Genomic DNA, 27,668 nt, shown 5'->3' with positions numbered 1-27,668 from the left:
GTAAGAGAACGGGGCTCAGCCCCTCATTAATTTAAAAGTTAAAAACAAAAAGGTTTCAATTAGACCTACACTGAATTATAGTGTTTAGATAAAAACCTATCTGACAGCAGGACAAACCAACCAAACATAGCAAGTGATTGTAATGACCTTTTCTTTGAAGAATGTTTTATCCTTGTGTTGCACACTCCCCAGGAAATGCCCATTTTACTGTGGTGGTGTTCATTTGATTAAAAATGAAAAAGGAAGGTACAGTGTCTTGATTGGCACATTCAAGTATTATGAAAAAGGAATTTGACAGGCATAAAACCAGAGTCCTACAATCACCATTATAATCACCAGACTCTGTGCCTTAGTTTACAAAATATTTGACAAAGAAGTACTTAGGAATTTTCTTTCCCACATTAAGTTGAATTGCTTTTTTGAAATCTAATCACTTTCTTTGATAAGAGACTCATTGTAAGAGCTGGTTTTGCTATGTTTGATTGGATGATCCACTTGAAGATCGTTTTGTTTGCAGATTGGTTTGCTTAGGAATAGAACAAAATTTATCATTTCCAAGTTGTGTGACCTTAACCCAAAATGGAGCTATGTGTTTGGGACTCAGAATAGTTTCCTTGGAACTGAATCATGACACAATAGAAAAATGGCTAACACGGGGCTAGAGATGCAGAATGCACTAAAATGCATGCTAGATGTTATCATTGTTGTCTTAATTGGAGAATGAGTTGAGAAAAAATAGAGTGAAACTAGAATCCCTTTTTTTCAGTGATTCTAGAAAGAAGTTATTGGCAGAGGATGGTAAAAAAAAAAAGGCATTTTAATTGACCAGCAAGCCAAGTTTACCCTAAGCTCAAGCTGTCATTGAGCAAAGCTCCAGAATTAGGTCTCCAGCGAGACCAACTCTGCCACACACTTGGTGTTGACCTTGTCTGTGAGATATTTATATATAAAGGGCCTTGCCCAGAGTCTGGGATATAATGAACACTTTCTCCCCTTGCTAATTTTTCACCTAAAACCAGTTGGCAGAACCCAATGAAAAAAATCAGAAAAATACTGTTTTCTGTTTTGTAAGGGACAAGAACATTTGGAAGTTGGAAACCCTGACTTCCCAACCTACCAAGCAGTGTAACTCACTGATGTCTTTTAATGTTTGATACTGAAATCATCATCTAAATGGAATTCTTGGGGTGCCTTTTAATCACTAAGCATTCCTCACGGCCAGGGGAGTGGCAAATGCATAGAGAAGCATTTGAAGTTCACACATGGGGCTGATTACAGTCAGGCATTATTAGCCTTCCTGGGGAAGAGTCATTGATAAAAAGCAGCTGAACAATTTAATCAGCTAAAAGCACAATAATATTTCAGAAGCATAAAAAGAAAGAATACATTCATTTATAGTCCAGTATTGGAACAGATGACATAGAAGGCATTAAATTTGGAAGTTAATATTTAGAACTTGACATGTATATTTATTCAACTTATATTACAGTATGGGTGTCCTCTAATTGTTTATGTATAATAAAATGATAAAGGCAAACATTATATGCTCCAGGCACTGTAAACTCATTTACTTCTATTAAACCCTATGGGGTAAGGGGCTATTACAGTTACCATTTTACAGATGAGAAAGCTGAGGCACACTGAGGTTAAGTAAGTTGTCCAAGGTCACAAAGCCTGAGGGTGGCAGAGCTGGGTTTCATACCAGATGTTCTGTGCCCACCATTTTCACTCATTACACGCTGTGGCCTCTCTAAATACATATCTTTGCTCTTCCCACTTACTGACTTTAAACTTAATGACTCATTTAGACTTAGGGAGTCACTTGGGCCACAGTGCCACCAACAACCTCTGGATCTTATGGCAAGTATGGGCTTTTCTCCTAATCAGTTGTAGTATGTAGTATTGAAGACTTCCCCAAGGGAAACTGAAAGGGTGCCTAGTCTCCTTATAAATATTTATATCTTCCCTTTAAAGAGATGGAGTTAATCCTTGTGTGTTGTGTCCATCCTCAACATTCAGTGCCTGGTGATTTCAACGTAAGTGCCAGACATGGACTGTGTGCTCCATTGACCAATACAAGTGCATGAGAGCAGGCTCTGAGGTCAGGTTGGCCCAGGGTTCTAATTGCAGTGAACGTCATTTACTTGCTGTCTGCACAATGTCAGTCAGCTTGGCTTCCACTTTTGCAGCCAGGGGTAATTCTTAGTAAAGCAAAGTCAGATCACATCACTCCCCTGCTCAAAACTTCCCCACCGTTTCCCACCGTTCTGAGTTAAAGCAAGCATTTTTTTCAATGGCCTTCAGGTCCCTACATGATCTGTGGGAACTTTAGAAGTCTGGCATCTCTGGCCTTCTTTCCCTGCCTCACCCCACTCAAGCCATACTCCTATTGGAACTCCCCAGACCCACTCCTGTGCCGGATGATGCACCCTGTCTTTCTCACCCTGAAAGCTTTTCTCTCTAAAATCCTGGTGGTTTATTCCCCCATGTTCACGTCTCTTGTCAAAGGTCACCCTCCCAGGGAAGACTTTCCTGACCATCCTACTTAAAGATAAGCCCCCTTCCCCTCTTCCTTCCACCCATTCTCTGTTTTTCTTCCCTGCTTTATTTTGCTCCACTCTCTCTTAACTAGGGTTCTCTAAAAGCAGAGCCTGAGACCGAGATTTGGAGAATCTAGGATATGATTTATTGAGGGGGAAGTTGGGAGGCAGTAAAGCAGGATAGTAAAGGAGAACACCAAGCAAAGATGTGACCTTAGATAATGCACAGGGGTTAGAGCACAGTGGGAGGATCTGGGGCATAACTGACACTGAGCTGTCCCATTAAGCAAAGGAGTCGGTCTGTTATGTCTCTGCATCAGTCAGTCACTGGCTGTGGGCTGTCACTGCTGAGGATCAGGACCAGTTCAGGACTAGTCAGCCACGCCGTCAAGGTGACCCCTGGTGTTGCCTTTTGGTCTTGACATGAGGACACCAACATGACTGGGCAGCAGTTATTGCTATATTTAGTGGGATTTTCATTGTATTCCCAAGTGGAAGAATTCTTCCTTGGGCATCAGAACTCCTAGACACACTGGGTCTAAAGTTGAAGAGATGAGATATTCAGAAGTGGGTTACTGGGAATGATGGTATGTGGGCTACTTCCACTTCTATCCCTTGTTTCTCAGACGAGTGTATGCTACCTACTGGGGACACAACACTAGGACCATAACTGTTGGTTTGTGGAACATACTGCATGCTGGAGGAAGGTGTCTATCCTCACAGGGCTTCTTCTCAGGGCTGATGCCTCAGGGCATCTTTAAGAGGCCTCATAGGCTCTGGCAGGCTCCCGGCTTCTGCACGCCACAGCTTGTGGTAGGTCCAGTGGATGCCATTGTTATGTGCCCCCTGCTGTATTTCCTTTGCCATAAATTGGGTGTCTTGGTCTTAGGTGATGTTATGTGGGATTTCATGGCTAATCAGGATTCTGTGACTCCTCAGATAGTGATGCTGGCCAAGACTTGCAGGCTCAGATATGGAATGACCCACCCAGTCAAGATGAATTGCTTTCCTTTTCAAGATGGAAGGAGTCTGATATAAACAATTTGCCACCAAGAGGCTGGTTTCTCCTCAGGGATTTTGCCACAGCAGGGACTCAGAGCTGGTTTTGTTGCTGACAGTAATGGTAGCCATGTCAGTCTTGGTGAAGGGGATCTCAAGCACAGTCTCCAGCTCTGCTACCGTGGCCACACCACATGCCACTGCTCTAGATCTGGGTGGCTGAGAGCAGACGCTGGCTAATATCCACCAGCCAAGCCAGCTGTCTATTGACCCTTTAATTGCTCTTTCCAAGGGGAAGGTCTGTGATGTGTGTTCACGAGCAGCCCAAACATCTCACACTCTGTGTCTATGCTCTGTGTTCATCCTCATGTCTGTCAGTTGCTGTGAGTCAGGTCCCTCAAATGCCATTCTTTTTTTTTTTTTTTTAATTTTTTTAAATGTTTTTTATTTATTTTTGATACAGAGAGAGACAGAGCATGAGAGGGGGAGGGGCAGAGAGAGAGAAGGAAACACAGAACTGGAAGCAGGCTCCAGGCTCTGAGCTAGCTGTCAGCACAGAGCCTGATGCGGGGCTCGAACCCACGAACGTGAGATCTGACCTGAGCTGAAGTCGGAGGCTTAACCGACTGAGCCACCCAGGCGCCCCCCCTTAAATGCCATTCTGACCTTGCTATCCTTTCTGATCTTGAAGCGCGGCCATTGGCCTCCGCTACTCCCAGATTCTAGTGTTCTGACTGCCCCAGGGAGCCCCGTTCTGGAACAGCATCCCCTGCTGTTGGATGGGATCTGCCTCGGACAGCCACTCCAGAGAGGCTCACAGGTGCTGGTGGCCCCATCACCCAGCATTTCTTACTGCTTTGGTAAATGGTGTGTGGTTCCTCCAGCTTCCTGAGGAATATAGTTAGCTTGTGGGTTTTATGCCTTATCTAGTAAATCCATATAGCACATCTCCTTTTTAGAGCCTTTCAGTACCTTTCTCTATAATAGTTCTGGTAGATTAAAAAACAAAACAGTTAAAGAGACACCTATTTATTGAAGATTATGATTGACATTGAAAATATACCATGAATTTTTATATTCCAAATAACAGACCTCAAACTTTTAGCTAATTTAATTCTCACTAATTCATCTACATGGGCCAATCAAATTCAGTAGTCATTGTAACAGACATTAAAAAATTAAATAGGCCTATAATTTAGGTTTATCAGACAAAGAAGGAAAGGAGAGAAAGTGGGCACCTGAACCCAAAGAAGATTATTCTTATGGCCTTGGTTATTCTCTCTTTGGAATGAATCTGAATGGGAAGAGGAATAATGTTAGATATGCTTATTAAACCATGATCTGACTTCTCCTGGTCCCTATCTTTAGGTTCTTATTCAAAGAGTGAAGTCACTGATGGTCAAATTGAAAGGAAGAAGTCATTGATAGTCAAATCCATTTCAACAATGTGCTCTGCTCAATTACTGATCCACTAGAAACTCTGGAGTCATTTTTTCTTAAAAACGTGAGAGTGGCCAATCTCTGCCCACAGTGACTAGAAATTAGTACACAATTATTTTCAAAAAGAGAGGGAGAATTGGTCAGACTTTTCTTGGCATCTCGTTAGAACTATTTCTCCTGGTCTTTGCCAGTATGTTAAATCCTGTCTCATGGGAGAATGCCCCGTGCATTAATTTTTCCTAAGGCTGCTATAACAAAGTACTGCAAACTGAATGGCTTACTATTTATTCTCTTACCATTCTGGAGGCCAGAAGTCCAAAATCAAGGTGTTGGCAGGACCACGCTCTCTCTGAAAGTTCTGAAGGAAGATTTATCTTTGCCTCTTCCTTGCTTCGGAAGACCGCTGGTAATCCTTGGCATTCCTTGGCTTGTAGACACACATCACTCCAGTCTCTGGTTCTGTTGTCACAGGGCTTTCTTCCCAGAGTTTCTGTGTCTATATTCTAATTCCCCCTATTTTTATAGGGACACCAGTCATTGGATAAGGGCCCACTCTGATTTAATATGACCTCATCTTAACTGGATTACATCCGCAAAGACCCTTTTCCTAAATAACGCCATATTCACAGACACTGGAGGTTAAGATTTGAACATATATTTTTTGTTTTTATTTGGAAGCACTCTCCAGATTTGTAAACTCTGGAAATTAATCCAAATTATAAACCTCTCTCCAACCCCCCCCCCCCCCAAACCATACAACCAAAACCTGTCTATGGACTGGACTGGCCTTTGAGCTGTCAGTTTATCATCTGTAGCTTAGGCTTTTGGAACAAAAAAGCCATAGAGACCAAGACTTTTTTTTCCTTATGATTCATCTTATCATGTCCTGGTTAGGTAATAAGCACTGACTGCTTGAATGAAGGGACAGGAAAGGTTGAAATACCTGGAGGAAAATAAAAACAAGTTAACACTTCAAAATTTGTGGAAGTGTTCTAAGTGCTAGGGATACTTGGCTCCTGGCTTTGAGCTTATAGTTTACTGGAAGATATTAATTTGAAAAATTACAAAAATACAGCTACTATGACATTATTGATTGGGTAGGAGTTGACCAGGTACCTTTTCTTGAGATCTTTTTTCTTTTAAATGTTTTATTTATTTTTGATACAGAGAGAGACAGAGCATGAGAGGGGGAGGGGCAGAGAGAGAAGGAGACACAGAACTGGAAGCAGGCTCCAGGCTCTGGGCTAACTGTCAGCACAGAGCCTGATGCGGGGCTCGAACCCACGAATGTGAGATCTGACCTGAGCCGAAGTCGGAGGCTTAACCGATTGAGCCACCCAGGTGCCCCTCTTGAGATCTTTTTGAATCTGATTTCTGAGAGCCACGCTCGTGGGACCCTATTTCAAATCCCAATCTAGCTCTGGGAGTCAGATTTTAAGTTCCTCCTCCCTTTTGTAAAAGTTATCATTTCATGGGGTACCTGGGTGGCTCAGTTGGTTAAAGGTCTGATGTTGGCTCAGGTCATGATCTCATGGTTCGTGAGTTACTTTGGGGTCTGTGCTGATGGCTCAGAGCCTGGAGTCTCCCTCTTATTGTGTCTCCATCTCTCTGCCCCTCCCCTGCTCATGCTCTGTCTCTCGCTCCCCTCCAAAAATAAAAATTAATAAAAATAAATACTTACCATAAGTGAGCTAGTGAATGGATTAAAAAGTCATTAAGTGATCTGTAAGTTCTGCTTGCTTTGTGCTCCAAATGTTGACCTTACTGCCTACCAGACCACACCAAACCAAACCTGCTCCATAATTACTGGGTACATTCAGATTGTAAGTAAGTAAGCAGTGAGACTCCTAGGGCTGAGCTGTTTACTGGACAACTGTGTGTGTGAACAGTGGGTTTGTGCTTTTCTAGTGTGTAAGGAGCCAGCAGCCCACAGAGGGCCGCTCTCTGTATTTGGAGAAACAGTAAGACAGATGCTCCCCTGGCAAGAATGAAGATCCTTTGATCTTATAGACCAAGTGCAGACAAACACCAAAAACCCTAATGTGATTAACATTTCTTTAGGATAATTAAACCCCTCCACTTCTGAAGAAAGGAGTCCCTTTTTCTTATTCTTATGACCCCAACCTCTTTAGAAAAACAAACAAGCAAACTTGTTTCTGGGGGGGGGGGTGAATAGGTCTTTGTTCCACTATTTAACTGTTTTTAAAAAACAATTTTAAAACTGTTAACAGTTTAAAAAAACAACTCAAATCGGACTCTGAGGCCCCAGCCTGGTATAAATGAACTTTCAGTGGATATAGGTGGGGCCCCTCCTGCCACAAACAGGTTGTGCCAAAGATCCACATACAACTCAGGAGGTCCCTCTAGTGGGTGATCCATGTTTGGGTCTGGTCCCATGGTAGCTTGAAGTCTGGTGACTGCCAGTACTTCAGGCAAGGCGAACTGGGACTCGGCCCAGGCTTTCTCTCCACAGCTCCTTGTATCCTATCTCCAACTCAGGGGAGTGCTGCAAGAGGTGGCTCAAGGTGAGGCAGCTATAGGTCCTGCTACTTGGGGAGCCCATACTTCTTTCCTGGGCGTATATCTTCCTTTTTACCATACTCCTCTTTCCTTCCTCTCTGTCCCCCATACTATTGTGTCTTCTCTCTGGAAACTCTCAGGACATCCAAGATGGCATCAGGCACAAAGAGAATGCTTGTGTTGGTTCAGGTCTTCAAGAAGACATGCTATGACAAGAACAGATTCATTGAGGGGAAATGGAGAAAGAGCTAAAGGGGGCTGGGAGAGCATTTGGACTGCGATGCTATCTGTGTAGGGGAATGGGAAGGATTTTGGAAGAGTTTCAGACGACACCCCAGTCCTAGGAAATTTTGCAAGACTAGTGAGGAGTCCTGGAGCCAGTTGCCCATCAGAGGAGTCCTGCCTCTTGCAGGAAAGGGCCTGCCTTCTATCCCTGCTGTGTTCTGTGTCTGGTGGGGAGCAGCCTGTGGGTAGTCTTCCAGGCAAAATCTTGGTGCATTCAGAGCATAGCAGCTAGGGTCATCTTTAATTAAGCTCCTCAGACTCCATGGTGCCTGAAAATGTCAGTTACTCCTCATCCAAAGCATCTATCTGATTATAGAGAGATGCCAAGCTTCTAGCTTGTAACAATTTTATTAATAGCAATAATAGTAGTTCTTACCACTTAGTATTAGAAAGCTCTTTTATGTACCAGGCATTGCACTAAGTACTTTATATGCATATCATATCATTTAATCACTAAAACAACCCTATGAAATAGCTATGATCATTAGCTTATTTTAGAGATGGTGGTTGTTATGGAATGAATTGTGTTCCCCCCAGATTCATATGTCAAAGTCCTCATCCCCAGTGTCTCAGAATATAGCTGTATTTGGAGATAGATTCTTTAAAGAAGTAACTAAAAAAATCATTATTGCACGATATGCTAACTAACTTGGATGTAAATTAAAAAGTAAATTAACAAAAGAGGTAATTAAAAAGAGAGACAAAGAGAGAGAGAGACTCTGAACTTCAAAGAACAAAGTGATGTTTACCCGAGGGGAGGAGGGGAAGGGGAATGGGTGACATAGGTGAAGGGAATTAAACATACACTTACCTTGATGAGCCCTGAGTAATATACAGAATTGTTGAATCACTATATTGTACACCCGAAACTAATATGACACCATATGTTAACTATACTGGAGCTAAGATGAAAAGTGTAATAAAAGAATAAATAAAAGAATGCAGAGATAAACAAAAGAATACAAAGATTAAACAAACAAACAAACAAACAGAGAGGTAATTAAGTAAAATGTGGTCTTTAGGGTGGATCCTAATCCAAATGACTGGTGTTCTTATATGAAAAGGAAATTTGGGCATAGAGAAATGCAGGGGGAAGGTGATGTGGAAACTGGCTAAGGAGAGAGGCCTTAGCAAAAACCAATCCTACCAACACCATGATCTTGGACTTCTGGCCTCCAGAACTGTGAAAAAATAAAGTTTTATTGTTTGAGCCACTCAGTGTGTGGCACTTTGTTATGGCAGCCCTGGCAAACTAATGCCAGTGTATTGTGGTTTAGAGTGCTCAAGTGGTTGTTTGGCCAAAGTCACAGAGCTAGCACATGAGAAGTAGCACTCAGCTTCTCTCACTCCAGAGTCCATTTTCTTATTTTCTTCTACTGGGTTACCCAGGGTGGCTGGGGGCAAGGGCCCCAAAATAGCAGAACGTAGATGACAAGGTGACTCAGAAAGATCACCAAGCCTGGTAAGCTGGGAACACCTGTGAGAGGGACCAGGAGACCTGATAGTCAGGAGAAAGCTTTTCCACCTGGACTCTACCCTCTTCTGGCTGTGTGATCTTGGCCAATCCACTCTTGCTTTCTGGACTATAGTTAGTGCCAAATGGAAGTATTAGGTTTCCTATGTTTCACTGAGTTGTTTTATCCATAATGAAATCATGATATGAAAGTGTGGGGAGAGAGAACTGAATTTGTTTTATACAAATATTAGTGTGGTTGTGTATTATCACTGTTTTAGCAAATACTCAGAGTACTATTGTAATGGTCTGTCATCATTAGTACATTAGTTTTCCATGCTATTCAAATTATATATGTTCTGATGCCAGAAATTCATGGAGACCTTTGAGGTTGCACATTATAAGTAGTCCTATGACTCTTAGTCATCAATATAAATGGCAATACATGGCATCAATGATGAGCCTAGCAGAATGGACTCATTAAATGTTTGTGAGGATTAATATAATAAAAGTAGCTGGTATATATTGAGTTTTTACATGTGTTGAGTTCTGTTCTAAATGGTCTAAATATAATAATCCACTTAATGACAGTCCTGAATGGAACCCCACGAAGAAGAAACTATTTTTATAATTCCTAGGTTACAGATGAAGAAACTGAAGCCCAGGCATATTAACTAGGCCATAGTCACACAGCTAAGTAAGTGGAAGTGTAAATATTCAGGCTAAGTCACACCGGCTCCTGGATTGGATGTGGAGTTGAGAAGAAATGAATGATTCAGGATGGCTTCAAGATTTTTGCCTGAGCAACCAGTGGAATAAATTATCATTTCTTGGGATGGGAAAGATCTCAGGAATTAATTTTATTTTAGGGAAACTCAGTTTGGATATCTTAAGTTTGAGATGTTGATTATGTGTCCAAGAAGATGTCAACTAAGTCTATATATGAAAATTGAGATCTTTCAACATATGCATTGTATCTAAAGCCCACAGATGGAATGAGGTCACCTACAGACTGTCCCTAGAAAACAAAAGAGATCTGTGGGCTGAGTCTTGGGCATCCGAGTATTTACAGGTCAAGGAAATAAGGAATCAGCTTAAGAGACAAAACAGAGGGAGTGGTAAGAGAATTAAGAGGAAGAGCACATTAGTGTGGTTTCCTGGGAGAAAATAAAGAAGAGAGAGTGGTCAAGTAATTTAAGTGCTGCTGATAGACTGATTACATGAGGACCGAAGATTGAGGACCATTGGAATGAGATAAGCATTGATGACCTTAAGAAGAGCAATTTTCTTGGATAGGTTGGGGGATACCTGATTGGAGTGGGTCCAAGATAGAATGGGAGGACGAGAACTGAGGACAGTGACTTCCAATTTTTCTAAAAAAGGAAGATGAGAAATGGGAGGGGGGTGTAGCTGGAGGAGAAAGTGTTTTTATTTTAAATTTTAAGGTGGGAGAAATAAGAGCACATTTGTAGACAATAGGAATGCTCTAGTAGAGAGGAGAACATAATTGATGAAGTATTGGAGTGGGAACTTCTGGAACAATATCCTTGAGTAAATGAGAGGGTGTGAGATCTCGTCGGCCTTGGGTAGGAGCATGGATAATTAACGAAGAAAAGGTAGAATGTATCATCATAAATGCAGTTAGTAGATAGGTACACTGAGAGGTTGTTGAAGTTCTCTTCTGGTTACTTCAGTGTGCACACACATTTATTAAGCTACCACTCTGAGCTCAGTTAAAATGGAAAGTTCTTTCATTGCTCTTCATTTTGATTTCAATAAAACCTGCATCATCCAGTAATTATAGCTCCTTGTATATGTATCTTTCTTCCTCATCAGCTTAAGAGCTGAAGGAGGGCAGAGGACATGTCACCTTCTTTATTGTTCTCCAGCAGTTGGCCCAGTGCCTGACATACAGTACTCACTGAATAAATACTTGATGAATTGAATTGAATCTAGTATATTTGTTTCTCTATACATATACTTTAGAGCTGATTTTTCTTTAGAAATAAGAAGCTTCCAAGCTCATATTCTCTACAGACTGGTGGGCAAATTATTCCATGTTTCAATATATTCTGTTAATTGTATTAGCTCTTATTAGTGAATTTCGTTTTCATGGAAACTTACAAAGTTTGTACAGTTTTACAAAAACTTGAACCTTAATTGGGCCATGGAAACATCCTGAAAAGGGTTGCAATATATAAGAAGATGTAAACAGCTCCTTTTATAATTGACATAGTGCTCAGTTTGCCAAATTACTTATTTTTTTAAGAAAAGGATAAATTCACCATAATTAACATATCATAATATGGACCTGTAGAAATCAATGAAAAATCCTATCATCTGGTTAAAAGGTGCAAGAGGATCACCACTTTAGAAGAACCACGTTGGAAGAAAGGATATACAACAAACTGGGTACATTTTGTGAGAGAAAATGTATCTCCCTACCTCTAGCTAGGAAAAGAATCTGCAAATGGATTGCTTTTACACTCTATATGTTTTTAGCAAACTTTAGGTGGCACTTAATTCAAGGTCAAGTATAATAGTTGGGTCATTCAATGTGGTTGAAGTCTGTCAATACTCGTCCAGCAGGAAATTCAGTAAAGTGTTTTGTTGAGGACACACTTGGACTTAACTTGTATCCCACCTCAAATGACTTAGTTTCCTATTCTGTATCATGGCAAGATAACGTTATCCAATTCATGGAGTTGTTAGGAGATTTAAATGATCTAATACCCATAAAAGTGCAATACAATATCCAGAATATCAATAGTTTTAGCCATTATCATTTATTTTAATGACAGTAACAACTTTTAAGGTTTTTAAAATTGTTTTTTAATGTTTATTTACTTTTGAGAGAGAGAGAGAGCACAAGCAGGGGAGGAACAGAGAGAAGGAGACAGAATTCAAAGCAGGTTCCAGGCTCTGATCTGTCAGCACAGAGCCCAACGCAGGGTTCCAACTCACAAACTGTGAGACCATGATTTGAGTCCAAGTCAGATGTTTAACTGATGAATCACCCAGGTGCCCCAACAATAACAAGTTTTAAAAATGCAGGCTGCATCCGACTTTGGGTTTCCCTTTCTCTTTTTTTGACTAATACACTTCCTTTTTTCTCTAATCCTGGCCTTTATTCTCTGACCATTTTTTTTCACTGTAGAAAAATTGATGGGACCAACGAGGAAGAAGATAATACTGAGCTGAATGAAGAAGGAAGGCCAGTGCAGACTTCCAGGCAGAGACCTCCACTCTGCAACTGCCAGTGCTGTGGCATCCCCAAGCGTTACATCATTGCCATTATGAGTGGGCTGGGATTCTGCATTTCCTTTGGGATTCGCTGCAATCTTGGAGTTGCCATCGTGGAAATGGTCAACAATAGCACTGTATATGTTGATGGAAAACCAGAAATTCAGGTCAGAATTTGGTGGGGGGGTCTTTTGGCCACAACTGTGCAAATGATATGTTATAGGAAAGAAAGCATGCACCTCTTCCATTGATGTGACAAAAATGTAGGATGGCTACCACATGCCAGGCACTGTGTACGGTGAGGGGAATAGAATGGTGAACATAACAGGATGGGCCCTTGCCCTCATAGAGAGGTACAAGTAAGTAATTATAAGTCATAGTTTGGGGCACCTGGGTGGCTCAGTTGGCTAAGCTTCCAGGTCTTGGTTTCTGCTCAGGTTCTCATGGTTTGTGAGTTCGAGCCCTATATCAGGCTCTGTGCTGACAGTGTGGAGCCCACTTGGGATTCTCTCTCTCACCCTCTCACTGCTCCTACCCTCCTGGCACTGTCTCTGTCTCTCTCAAAATAAATAAGTAAACTTAAAAAAAATCATAGCTGTAGGTGCTATGCTAAAGGTGTTCAGAATGCCAGGTGTCATATAGGATAACTCTAGACTAGACTTTGATATTGTGAAAGAGTTCCCAGAGGAAGTTATGGCTTGCTTTGAAAGATAAGAAGGAATTGACAGAGTGTTTGGTGGGGTGGGAAGAAGAGTGAAGAAAAAAGAACATCATGTGTGAAATACTGTCTGAGAGAAGGGAGAGGGAGGGAGAGAAAAGGAAAGAAACAGAGAGAGGGAATGGTGTGTTTAGGAACTGAGATAGGAGTCCTTCATCTTTTCTGTGCAATGCCATGGACCCTTTCGGCAACCTGCTATAGACTTATAAACACTTTTTCAAAATAATTTATTTTAAATTCTTAAAATAAAATGCACACGATTATTAAGGAAACCAAGTATAATAGGATACAGATGTCAAAGTATTTAAAAATAAAATTCATGATATAGAGACATATGGACTTCTTTATGAACACATCAGATGACAAACTCTTACAATGGATCTAACAATTGCTGTAGCTTTGAAGTTTGAAGTATAAACTATAGTTTAAGAAAGTGATGACAATTGTGATGCAAACAGATTTATCATTTCCACAAGTGATAGAGTCACAGGTAGTGATGACTACTGTGGTTTGTTGCCTACATTCATGATCACAGAAAATGATAAATTTTAACTAGCAGTAAGTGAAAATAAAAATGATGATTTTTCCCATCCAAGTTAATAGATCAACAGGATTCCATCCTTGGACTCCAGGCTGAGAACCTCTGTTAAGAGAGTAGAGCATTAGAGTGAGCATCAAGACAGGGAGACACCTGGGTAAATAAGGGTCAGGCCAGGTAAAGCCTGCCAAACCATGGAGGGAGTCATAGGTGGGCTTTGGGCAGAAAGGTGGTATGATCAAATCTGCTCTGGAATAATTGCTATCCAGCCAGTGGTCTCCCGGTGGACTGGGATAGAAGTGAGTGGAAGTAGGAGGCCCAGTGCAAACCCAGGCTCTTGTAGTCATAAGCAAGCATACTCTGATGTGACTTAAAAGCATTGTTTTATGAATCACTGGAAAGATACAATCTGGCTTGCTTCTTAAGTAGTAGGCCTAGAGAAGTATGGAGGCTATGGGAAAAGAAAATGTATGTCCAGTAGATATCCAATAAACACGTATTTCATTGTATTGAACGTACATACTGGAATAACTCATGTGGAAATGCATGCAGATCATAGAGAGATATCTAATAGTTCTCTGGTCCTTGTCCATATATGGAGAAATATTTAGATCAGTTTCCCAAACTGGTGTTTGGCAAATCACTGTTCTGTAGACTTTGCTGTGAAGAAGGTGTTGTATGAAGTAGGGGCCTTTATTGTGCTGTGTCCTCTGAGAATCTTAAACGGGGTGGGGCATGGTATGCATTATTTCCTGGACTTCATTGTAGAACGCTTTCTTTCATGCCACATCTATTAGCATTACCTGGAACAGTTCCTGCCAAGCACTGGTTTGGGAAAATTGGATTTTGATCCATTAAAGAGAAATATTTCGTTGGCTCTGCAAGTTGTGGAGTTTTTTGTTTTGTTTTGTTTGTTTTTTGTTTTTTGTTTTTAAGATAAGAGATTATTCTGCCAGATGAAAAGAGTACAACGGAGAGTCTTCTAGCCTCTTTTTGATGCCACGGCTGAACTTATTCTGAAAGGATATGCCAGTTGTTTGTTTTTTGGTGGGGAGGGAGGGCAGTAGAAGTAATGGGGCAAGACATGCACTTTTTAAATAAAGGATGATGTATATCACTGAGGTTTCAGATGTGTATCACATGCATTCTCCCAGCCTTTTGTGAGCAAGGCCAGCTAATTAAAACTTGTCTGCCAAGGCCCAGATCAAATGAGATGCTGGTTTGCATTTGTTTGTTGCCTGGAAAGATAGGCCTAGGTCAACAGAATCTGCTTTGAGGCATATGGAAGAGACATTTTGATAAACCTAAGGAACAATGCTAGTGTGTGCTCTCTGGTGTCGATGGTTTTCCCTTTCTTAGAGAAACTAATTGAGATCTAAAATACGCTTTGCATCATTTTTTCTGGTCTCAAAAATAGGAGTTTGTAGCATTTTGGAGACTCTACAGCAAATTCAGTTTATTGCAGACCATTTCTCTTTCACTCAAATAGAACAGAGCTTATGTATCAGGTGACCATGTTCAACCTGATGACAAAGATTTCACTGATTGTTTTAAGAAAGATTCTGGATGGCTGGTCTTTTTGTTTATTTGCTTTTTCATTTTATGGAGGGGTAAAACTAAATATTTTTCAATACTCATTTTCAAAAAAGAGAAGTAAGCAGTATCGATACGTAGGTCTTGCAAATACATGGCATATATTCTACCAGTGGTATACAGTGTAGTTTTAGCTCATGTGTGAATATTAATTTTTAGTTTAATAATTATGTATTTTAAAACATGTGAATCCCTTTGAATAGCATCTGGCATATAGCAAGCTATAAATGACTGATGTTTGAGAAACTTTGTAGTCATCCCTTTTTACCTTCAGGAAAAGTGCAAACTGCTTCCCATGAATCATGAGTCCTGGAGAGTTAAGAAGATGGGCTTTGGAATTGGCCAGACCTTGTTTCAAACTTAACTTCTGGGACCTTGAGCAAATTGCCCTTATGTCCTGGTCAGGAATTGCTGGTTGCAAGGGGTAGAAATGCAGTGAAAACAGGTCGAGTTAAAAAGGGAATTATGGTAGGGCTGTAGGGGATCTCATGAAAGTGAAGAGCAGAAAGCAGGTCTGATGTGTTTATTTGTGCAGTCTGTGCCCTGGACAGTGGTGCCTAACCTGCAGTGGGACTGAAATCCAGGCTGTACTCCATGAAGGGCAGAAAAGGAGTCTTTACCTAATTCCTTCCAAGGCATAAACACGGGCCCTGCCAGGAAGACAAAGTGGATCTGGCCCTACTGGGAACTAGAAAATCCTTACCTCAGGTCTCCAGCTTCCTTGCTCAACATGGTCCCTCATCTGCTTCTCTTTAAGTGTATTCCACTGTCCCAGGCCTCTCCATGGATTATTTTCTCTCCTTTTCCATGGCTTCTCACTGCCCTCCAAAGCTGAAGTGCCTTGCTGGGGAGCTGATGTACTTGGTTGGCCTTGACTCCAAGGAGACTTGTTTTCGGTTCAAGTGTTCATTATTTTCTAAGTACGATTTCTGGGTTCAGATTGGAGAGAGAGACAGACAGAGAGAGAGCCTGATTGGCCACTCAGGATGGGAGAGGCTCAGGATGCTGAGATGGGGTTGGGGATGGGGATTGTGAGCAATGAGGCAGGTACCGGCATTTCTAGCAACTCTTTGCTGACCCTCATTGCCCTTATTGTAAAACGGGAATAAAAGGCCTGCATTGCAGATCAAATGAGTTACTTTGGTTCTGATATATTAAGAAGCTGTATTAGTTTCCTAAGACTGCTGTAACAAATTACCTCAAACATGGTGGCTTAAAACAATTGAAATTTATTCTCTTACAGTTGCAGAGACCAGAAATTTGAAATGAAGGTGTCAGGGTGCTTGGATGGCTCTGTTGGCCTCGTGACTCTTGATTTCAGCTCAGCTCATGATCCCAGGGTTGTGGGATGGAGCCCTGTGTCGGGCTCTGGCTGACAGGGTGTTTGGCTTATAGTAATGGTACATACATGGGGCCGTTATGATTCTAATGGGGCTCAAGAGATAATGAATGTCAGTTCTCAGCAGGCCTACATGCTCTTTGTCATGTATCATCTCCTTTGGAGAATAGACCGCAGCACCATCCCGTCAGAGAGAAAAGTATGAGCAAAGGTCACTGTGATTGATAATTAGCTTCTAGATGAAGTGAATCCCTCTACCTTGGATCCTTGGTTCCTTGGGTCATTCCATGACACAAGGCAAAGAAGTCTAGTCTCTATTTCTTAGTAAGAAAGTCAAGTCTCCACAAGCACTGTGAAGAAATGTTTTTTTGGATAAAGCAGATAAGAGGTCCTGATCTTGGCTCTCCTTGTAACTAGTTGTATGACCTTGGGCAAGTAACTTAATTTCTCTAAGACTCAATTTCCTTATCTACAAAAGAAGAGCCAATAATTACCTGTAGGTGTTGTCAGAATTAAGGGAGGAAGTATATAGACAGTGCCTTAACGAAATTGTGTCTTTCTTCTGCTACAAGCTTCCAATGGTTTCCATTCCTTTTGCGTAAAAACCAAGGTCCTTATGGTGACTTAAAGGGTCTTTCATCCTTTCAACCTCTCTTACTTTAACTCCTACTCGCCTGTCCTTCATTCATTACCTTCTAGCCATTCTGACATCCTGCTATTCCTGTAACTTCAGAGCCTTTACACTTGCTATTTCTCTGCCTAGAAAGTTCTCTCAGATAATGAAGAGCATGACTTTGTTCCCTTCTTTCTTTTAGGGCTTTCTTCAAAAGTCACTTCCCCAATGAAGCCTTCCCTGGCTCCTCTATCTAAAATTGCATTCTACCTTACTCCTGTCCAGCATTTCCTGTTCTCTTCCCTTCTTTATTTTTCTCCACATCCCTGATCACTGTCTAATACAGGCTGTACTTGTTTCCTATTTGCTGTCCCCACTGGCATCTTTGTGAACTGCAATCACTGTCTTCCCCAGTGCCTAAAACAATGTGTGGCACATAGTAGCACAAAATAAAAATTTACTGAGCTGATTTGATTAATAATTGTTACTTTCATTTTATTCTTTCTTTGTAAAGTAATCTACCCAGTGTGGGCTTGAATTTATGACCCCAAGATCAAGAGTCACATGCTCCACCGACTGAGCCAGCCAGACACCCCAGTTTGCTCTTAAAGTTCAACTTCCTAATTGGCAAAATGGAAAATACAGCATAGAGGACAGGTCAATGTTACATTGACTGTGATCTCCTACAACATAAAGGCAATTCTTGTTTGAGTTAGTATTTACACTATCTAGCACCTGACCTGGCACACAGGAGGCAGTAAGTGAATGTTGAATAAATGAGCAAATAAATATGTAACAACTTGTGACAGAAAAATAAACCAATAAAATTTATAAAGCATACAATCTGGATATGTAAGAACTCTTCCTCCATAATAGAAACACATTACATTTTGATATCAATGGATTTTTTAAGAGTTTATTTTTAAGTAATCTCTCCACCCAGCCTGGGGCTTGAATTTACAACCACAAGGTCAAGAGTTGCATGCTGTGCAGACTGAGTCAGTCAGGTGCCCCAAAGATTTATGAACCATTCATGTATTCACTCAGGTGACAAATATTCCAAGAATTTATTTTAGGTACTAAGGCTATAAAGTTGAAATGATATGGCTGGCACCTTAGAGTTGCTTGCCACCAGTGTGGTAAATTACATATGAATGGCTAGTTTGAGAAGAGTATGGTGTGGTGGCCATGACTATAAGAACAGCGGTCTGTGGGACAAGTGCCGGAGAAAGTGACACTTCAAAAGGGAGTTGGGGAGCTTCTTCAGAAGAAGGGAGCTTTTCAAGGAGTCTGAAAAGAGTTAGTTACTTTGGGAAGAAAGTAAGGGAAGGGAGTCCAGCCCTGGAGACTTACATTTTCAATGGCTTAAGAGTTGTTTTATATATATGTATATATGTGTGTGTGTGCATTTAAGTTTGAACATAATCTCTCCTTGCCCTTACTAAAAGGCAAGCTTATTGAAAGCAGGGATTTTTTTTTTTTGCATCCAAGAAGCCATCCAGAAATATTTGTTGAATAAAGGAAGGAAAGAAGGACCTTATGGGGTTATTATGTAGTATCATCAGTGAAAAATGGTGGTCAAGTGTTTTATTACAAACACAACTACATCTGATTTCTCATTTCAGACAGCACAGTTTAACTGGGATCCAGAGACAGTGGGCCTTATCCATGGATCTTTTTTCTGGGGTTATATTGTGACACAAATTCCAGGTGGTTTCATTTCAAATAAGTTTGCTGCTAACAGGTAAGACAAATTGACCTATCATGAATGCAGTACAGATCATAACATGATTTTGTGTTTTTACAAAATCTGCACAGTTGCCTCTTAATTTAGAGATGCAGAGAGACAGGAGGCATTCCAATAGATGTGATTCACAGGTTGATCCCATATGATTCTGTTCCTTAAGAGTCTCTTTTTATTTACTTTCTTGTCTAATTTCAATTTATCTTATATTCTTTTAGTGATTATGTAGTAAAAAGAGTGATTGAATCTGAGTCAGGAGAAATAGTTTCTGGACCCTAAATAACTCAGTTGGTGACCTCTACTGAATCACTTGTCTTCCTTCTCTGGTTCTCTGTTTCCTCACCTATGAAATAAAGCATGGTTTAGATTGTGTTTGAGTTCTCTCTGGCAAGTGACATTCTGTGATCCTATGTTAATATAGTCCTGTACCATAAAGGTTTTGTCATATGGGTAGTAGGGGCTTGCCTCTAGATTTCAAGATGTCTTCAATGCCCTTGAGATTATATAGTAACTGTTTGGGCAGTTAAAATTGTCCAAGATGGAATGAGCTGCCTCAAGGAGCAGTTGAGGTCTCTTTCAATAGAGGTATTCAAGCAGAAGCATATGCCCTCATGGAAGAGATGTAGGGTGTATATGTAGCAGAAGAGGAGTGTACTATATATTTCCAGGTTCCTTCCAATTGTATGTTCTGTGTGATTTGTACATATATGTATTTCATGAGCTTTACATTTTATAAAGCTTTGGTTCTCAAACTCTAAAACACAACTCATGAGATGATAACGAAATCAACATGGTGATTCACCAATGAGCACATTCTAAAAAAAGAGAAAAATACAAAAGAAGATAATAAAATAGAATAAAATAGAATAGAGAATATCTTGGTTCTTTGCACACTTAAGTATCGGTTCTTGAAACTTGTTTTAGTTACATTTGTGTGTATGATTATTGGGTTGCAATATAAAATATATTTTGTTTTATAGGTCAAGGTCAAAAAAGTTTGGAAGCCACCACCATAAGATCTAAATATGTACAAGCATGATTGTATTTACCTATGTTCTTGTCTAATTTGTGTCCTTCATTCATTGTCACTTACTTATTGTATTCTTTTCAAAAAGTGATAGAATATTGGCTTATATGGTCTTTGAGTTTACTGCTTACCCTTCTTCCATAAAAAGAAATCACAAATAATATTTCCCAGCATGTTAAAAGGGCTGAGGCATCATTAATACGTGAGAAAGAAAGAAAATGCTGCCTGTCTTCTTTTCCCAGAAGAGTTTGGTGCAGGTAGGAAGGAGAAGGCAAATAGCACTGGGCAGTAAGTCAGAGCTAAGACAGGCACACAGCCTGCTTTATGCTTGGCTAGTCTTGGGACACAGCATGCTTTTAGATAGGGTGGCCTTCTAGTAAAGTGAGAGCAGAATTGCAAAGCAGGAGACACAATTCAAATGTGCAGATGTCATGTGGTAATGGAGCGAGTCAGTTGGGTAAAACCAAGCAGAATGGTTCATCTCCAGCAAGCTCACCTCCTGTTGGTCAGTCACCAGCTTCAGGACCTCATTTAGAAGGGCATCCTTATACTACCAAAAACCTTTCTGTAATTGGTCCAAGGATGAGCTCAGGTATCAAAGCAGCCCAATAGTCAAGCTTGGAATACACCAGACCCTAACACAACATCTATTGCCTTTTCTATTAATTTCCATGGTGATTTTCCATGAATGGTGAGGTTCATTCCTGATATTTAACTGAAGTACCACATCCATGAATGGGCCTTCCGACTAACACAGTGTTTTGGTCCCTCAGGGTCTTTGGAGCCGCCATTTTCTTAACATCAACTTTGAACATGTTCATTCCTTCTGCAGCCAGAGTGCATTACGGCTGTGTCATGTGTGTCAGAATTTTGCAAGGTCTAGTGGAGGTAGGAGTTTCTTTCCTTACTGTTTTCTATATTGCTAAGTAAAGTATGATCCTTTAGAAAATTCAGCTTCTGAAGAAAACCTCCTTTGCTTAGTTTTCCAATCTTCCACATTGTTCTGCTACTTTCACTCTCTGGTTTTGACTACAGTTATGAGCACTTTAATAAAAATGCATTGTGTGATTACAAAGTTGAATACAATAAAGGACTATTTCATAGAGTGCAGAATTTCAGATGAGCCAGGAATGATCTTAGAGATAATCTAATCCAACCCCTTTCCTTTAATAAATGATAGGACCAAAGCCCAAATTCTTTAGTTCACATGGCAGGGGCCCTTTCCATTAAAGCAACTGAAATGGATTTATTAATAAATCTGTAAATTTCCAGGGTGTAGTGTTACACAGAGATTTAACTCAGAGAAAGAGCTAGCATGATAGAGAGCCAGAAGGTAAATCTTTTGGACTTTGCCATATGTTCATGTGGCAACTACTCAACTCTGCCATTGTAGAGCCAAAGCAGCCAGAGACAATATGTAAGCAAATAGGTGTGGCCATTTTTAAATAAAACTTTGTGGACACGGAAATTTGAATTTCATATGATTTTTACATGCCATGAAATATTATTCTCCTTTCAATTTGTTTTTACTCACTTGAAAACCATGAGTACTTAGATGTACTCAGGTATGGAACTGTTAAATCACTATATTGTATACTGGAAACTAACATAATACTGTATATTAGCTATCCTGGAATTAAAAAAAGTTTTTAAAAGAAATTTTTTTAATGTTTATTTATTTTTGAGAGAGGAAAGGAGGTGGGCAGAGAGAGAGAGAGAGAGCGAGAGAGAGAGAGTGGGAGAGTGAGAATCCCTAGTAGGCTCTGCACTGTTGGTGCAGTTCAAACCCATGAATTGTAAGATCATTACCTAAATTGAAATCAAGAGTCAGATGCTTAATCAACTGGACCACCCAGGCACCCATAAAAAAAACCTTAATAAAAAAAAAAAGATAAGAAAATAAAAACGTGAGTCTAAAAAAACAGTAAAAACCAGTCCTTCCTCACTAGTAATACAAAAACAGATGTTATACTGAATCAGGCCATAGTTTCTCAAGCCCTGATGCTGAGCAGTATTTCCCAAGCTCAGTCATTCACCTCTAGCCTTTGTCACTTTTGTCATATCCATATACAATTTGTACTCTTATTTACCTACAGTTTTCCCCTAGATCAATTCATTAAAAAAAAACCTATACTTCCCCCCCAAAACCTCATCATAAGCAACAATATCTTTGAAATCATGGGTTTGGTGTGCCAGTTATATCTTTTTCTAAAGCCTGTTAGAATATACATGTACCAATTATGATAAAAATGTAGGTTTGAGGGCATCTGCGTGGCTCCGTTGGTTAAGCCTCCAGCTCTTAGTTTTGGCTTAGGTCATGATCCCACAGTTAGCGGGTTTAAACCCTGCATCAGGCTCTGCACTGACAATGCAGATTGGGATTCTCTCAACCTCTCTCTCTGCCCCTCCCTTGCTTGTGCTTTCTCTCTCTCTCTCTCAAAATAAATTAATAAACTTAGAAAAAAGTAGTTTGTTGTAGCAACTCAAATCTAACTCTCGTCCCACTAGAGGGCTATATACTGCACTTTAGAAAATAATAATGGGTGGAAAGACATGCTATTAACAGCCATGAAGACTAGAGTAGTCACTGAATGGTTCTTAGCCTCAGGTTCTATATCTTGAAATGAGAGGATGGATCAACTGATTGCAGAAGTCTCTTTCTATACTGATATTTTATAATAATATGGAATATAGAGACGTCTTCCCCATCCCCCACCATTCTTACATTTGAGCTGGTATTCAAATTTCAGCATCTGTGCAATGAGTTAAAATACCTGACAGGCTCCTTGTTATTTATGAATTGGGCTTTTATGTTGTAGCCTGTCTTAAAGAAGCAGGATCCATGTTTTAAACAGTCAAATCAAATCAAATAATCAATTAATCTATTTTCAAATCAAATAATCAAATAATCAGATCAAATAATCTATTTTCAACTGTTTTGCCAGGGTGTGACCTACCCAGCCTGCCATGGGATGTGGAGTAAGTGGGCACCACCTTTGGAGAGAAGCCGACTGGCCACAACCTCTTTTTGTGGTAAGTGTTTTAGAATCATAAGCTTTACTTAGGAGTGCTTTGGCTTCAAGTAAAGATCCAACTAGGGAGAATCTATTTTTTTTTTCACATAAAGAAGTCCAAAAGCGACACAGTTGGCCCTAATTGTGTCAAATGCTTTGCCAACTACGAGGCAGCTAGGAAAGCGAGTGCTAGCTTTTCCAGCACTTTTAGTAGAGAAAGGTAAAAATGAAAGGGTTGGAAGTGGTTGTTGAATTAGCCAACAAATGATATTTGGCAAGATCAGAAGCAGAAGAGAGAGAATCATCAAGCCTTTTGCTTCTCTTCTTTTTACAGATGGAGAAACCGCAACTAAAATTTATAGTTTAGTTTCATTTAACGGAAATTAAGGTCCAAGGTCACACGGGACCATCTGCTTCTTTTTTTAATTATTATTAAATGTTTATTTATTTAGTTTTGAGGAGGGGCGGAGGGGCAGAGAGAGACTGAGACAGAGGACCCAAAGCAGGCTCTGCACTGATAGCAGAAAGCCCAACGCAGGGCTGGAGCCAAAATCAAGAGTTAGACGCTGAATCAATAGAGCCACCCAGGTACCCCAGGACCACCTGATTCTTAATTCAGAACGTTCCTCACTACATTACTATGTACACATTGTCAGAGAGATCTTTTAATTAATTTTTGCCATTACATTCCAGATGAAAATGGAGACCATGCAGCTTACCTTAAAGTACATTAATGGTCCTTAAGTAGTGATGTGACTTTAATTCCTCGGTCATCAAACTTCACTTTTCTAAGGTTGACTCACTTAAGGTTATGTTGTTGGGCCTAGCCCTCTGTGTATCGTAGAAATCATCACTGTTTGAAGGGTCTACCTAGATATCAATCAATAACTGAAAGAGGACAGTGCATGCTGGCACCATCAACACGGTTGTAAAATATATTTTCCAATTTTTTTTATGTGGGGAGGGGCCTGGGAAGATAAAGGTGCCTTAAGTCATGAAAGTTACACTGGGGACCAGAAAAAATTAGGATCAGAATTTAGTTCTGTCTAGGTTTTCAAGCTAGTGTGCCTTTCCTAAGAGAAACTAACTTGTATTCCTTAGCTAAAGAGAGAAATAAAATTTCCTCTTAATTTCTGTGAATATTTTAATTTATTTCTCCCTTGCTCTTTCTCTTTTGCTTCTTAAATAATAATAATAATGATAACAGTATAATAATAATAATAATAATAATAATAATATAGAATCTCTGGGACTTTGGTGTGAATAGTCACCAATGTGCCTATTTTATGCCTAGTTTGGAACTACATGCAAGTTGAGACGTCTTTGCATCTTTAATCTCTCTTGTCCTTAGAAACCATTTTTCTCCTCTCACTTATAATTTAAGATCATCTCCACTTCCACTACTGACCTTGTGCCAGCTCTAGAAGAATATAAGATTCTGACCTTGTGAGCTGTCAGGTCCTTGACGTTATTTTCTTTGGATGTTTTATTTATAAGGTTTTTCATTTTGATTTGCCAGCAAAGCAAGACTGAATAGCTGCCACTCCCCATTTTTGGTGTCTTTATAACCCTCAAAAGGCTGATTTAAGAAATCCTTTGACTCTCAAGGAAAGTCACCTGATCAAAGTCATAGACCTAATTACTTTTCCTGGCTAAGGTGTGGCCTTGGTGTGAATGAATAGCCAAGGAAAAATGTCATTAGAAGGAAACCCAGCTTTGGGCGTAACCGATTCTTACATAAAAAATATTGGAGTTGACAGGGACTTTAGGAAATATCCAGTCCAGTAAGTTCTCCCAGCTAGTGAGGACAGAACTGGGAACTCGTCCACCCCTAATGGCTACTCCGCCTCCTCCTGCCATTCCCCAAGAACTGGAGGGCTCCTCCTTACTCCACTGCCAGCTCACAGAAGGATCAAGGTACAGTCAGCTCCCCCAGGGCAGTTTGGATGGTGTACCCCACCAGGGTATGCTCAGGGATTGTGAGATGACACTCAGCCATGTCCAGAAGGATGAAGAAGAGTTTGTCTGCTAGACAGAGAAGGACAGTTTCAAGTGTAAAATGTCCTCCATGAAAGAATGATTCCTTGTATGAGGAAATAATGGGCATTTTTAAGTGGAGGAGGCAGGGCTGTGGATAAAGGAAGGCTCTAGATTCTGATCACTTATACCTGTGTGACCCTCAGGCACTTTACCTCCCCTCCCCCACCTTAGTTTCTCCCATAAATGGGGATGACATTCGTACTAATGCCAAGAGGTTGAAAAAAGGGTTAAATAATAAATAAAATCTTGGGTCTAGATTCTTCAACCTAGTAGTGGGCACACAGAAAGCATCCAACGCATCTGAGCTGCTGGTGATTATTCCCTGATTTTCTCTGTCCCTAGCATTTCCCTACCCCTCACTTCCAGGATATTTGGCCCAGGGAAGACCACTTCTCCACACCCACAGCAGGCCAGACCTGCAGCTCTTTCTAAACAATATGCCTTGGAATACTTGTCTTCCTGGTTTGATGGGAGTCAGAGGTTTAAAAAAATGCATTGTCATTCTGTACATTATAGTAGCGTAATAGTTGGCATTTGTGCGGCACTAATTACAACTTACAAAACATCTTCACAGGTATAGTTTATATCTCAAAATGTCTCAAAATGACTCTGTGAGATGAAGATTTCATTCCTATCTTTTATCTGAGGAAAATGGTTCCCATAGACTGAGAGGGTCCCTCAGGTGTCATGATGCTCAGATTTGGGATTCTGGGTTGGGCTTTTCCTGGCCAGTCAGGCCCAACTTGAAAAGATGGAATTTAATTTCTTTTTCTGGGAAGACCCTCAAACTCCCATTCCTTAAAGGTCTTCCTTAGCACTGGGGTCTGAGATACAGAATTCAGGCAGTGTTCCTACAGCAGATATTACGGAGCTGTAGGGCGTAGTGGAGACCAGGGCTCTAGCCTTCATTATCTTGTCTAGACAAGATAAACATTTACATATAGGTGAGTATTTACAAGGTTGAGTATTTACGAAGAAATGAACTTAAACATATGCCCATTCCAGAACTAGGTAGAGAGAGCAGCCATTCTATTCATACTGCCATCCTGGAATAGACCTGTTTCCTGATTTAAAAAAAAAAACAAAAAACGAAGACTCTAAAAAGCCTGATTTCTTAATAGTTCAAAATCCCTCATCTAAAGACCTAGGTGATAATCCTTCTCAACTGTGAGCTCTGAAAGGCAGATCTATTTGTGCCTTTGCTTGCTGTCTTCAGCACATAATATTGTACCAGGATGGGGGCCCTGGGTGGCTCTTTTCGTTGAGTGTCTGACTTTGGGCTCAGGTTGTTATTTCATGGTTTGTGGGTTGGAGCCTTGCTGTCAGTGTGGAGCCGCTTCAGATCCTCTGTCCCTCTCTCTGCCCCTCCCCTGGTCACACTATATTTCTCTCTCAATGATAAAATAAACATTAAAAAATATATTGTACCTGGTTGAATTTTTCAAATTTCTCTGAGATTTTTCTCATCTTTTTGTTCTATTCTTTCATGTAATTCCAAATTGCTGTGCCTGAGCAATCTTTGTCTCATCCCTCTATGGTACCTGGATGTAGCTAAAGGGCATCTGATGACCTTTCTCTACTGGAAGTCCTGTGGTAAGGCACATGGGGAGTTTGTCCCTCTGGGCAGATGCTTTCTGACTCTCGCTCGGTTTGATTCATCCTCATCTCCACAGCAGGAACTCGAGATGGTTTGAAGGGGCAGTAATGGCAGTTGCTAAGTTTCCATCCATGTCTCCTTGTTTTAGGTTCCTATGCGGGGGCAGTGATTGCCATGCCTCTGGCTGGGGTGTTGGTACAGTACATTGGATGGGCCTCTGTCTTTTATATTTATGGTGAGTAATTTGACTTTATGACTTCCCATGTTGACTCATAGAGATGGTATTTTATTGTATATTGGGATTGGCTAAGAATTTACTGTACAAATGGAGTAACCTCAGTTGGTTAAGTGTTTGACTTTTGATCTCAGCTCAGGTCATGCGTGATCTTTCCATTAGTGAGATTGAGCCACACATCAGGCTTTGTACTGACAGCATGGAGCCTGCCTGGAAATCTCTTGCTCTCTCTCTGCCTCTCCCGTGCTCGCTCTGTCTCTCTCTCACAGTAAATAAATATACATTAAAAAAGGAATTTACTATATGAAAACAGAGATTATTACAACTAGTTTATCATGTAAGTGGAATATTTGTTTATGATTCATTTAATGCTTATATTAAAGTTACTTTCTTTAAAAAAATTTTTTTACATTTATTTATTTTTGAGAGACAGAGCATGAACAGGAGAGGGGCAGAGAAAGAAAGAGACACAGAATCTGAAGCAGGCTCCAGGCTCTGAGCTAGAGGTCAGCACAGAGCCCGATGTGGGGCTCAAACCCACCAACCGTGAGATCATGACCTGAGGCGAAGTCGGACACCCAGGTGCCCCTAAAGTTACTTTCTTAATGAGAACAATATTACTTTTCTTTAAATGCCAGCTAGCAACAACAACAACAGGAAAAGCAACAAAATACTTCCTTTTAGGTGAACATCATGCCATATGGCAATATTCTGAGAATTGGAAGATTTA

At 40.5% G+C, this 27,668-nt stretch overlaps 1 protein-coding gene across 2 annotated transcripts in view; it reads left to right on the top strand.

The window, feature by feature from the left end:
* The window catches only part of SLC17A8 (solute carrier family 17 member 8), a 45,555-nt gene that overhangs the window by 1,155 nt on the left and 16,732 nt on the right, over positions 1 to 27,668 (top strand). For both annotated transcript variants that reach the window (XM_029954650.1, XM_029954649.1), the window contains exons 2-6: positions 12,395 to 12,647; positions 18,907 to 19,025; positions 20,826 to 20,940; positions 22,998 to 23,085; positions 26,852 to 26,938. In XM_029954650.1, the coding sequence (XP_029810510.1) occupies positions 12,395 to 12,647; positions 18,907 to 19,025; positions 20,826 to 20,940; positions 22,998 to 23,085; positions 26,852 to 26,938 (662 nt within the window). The remainder of the gene's footprint in view (positions 1 to 12,394; positions 12,648 to 18,906; positions 19,026 to 20,825; positions 20,941 to 22,997; positions 23,086 to 26,851; positions 26,939 to 27,668) is intronic.

Source organism: Suricata suricatta, chromosome 10 (assembly GCF_006229205.1).
Source record: "Suricata suricatta isolate VVHF042 chromosome 10, meerkat_22Aug2017_6uvM2_HiC, whole genome shotgun sequence".
NCBI lineage: Eukaryota > Metazoa > Chordata > Mammalia > Carnivora > Herpestidae > Suricata > Suricata suricatta.
This window is presented reverse-complemented; position numbering and strand designations above follow the sequence as displayed.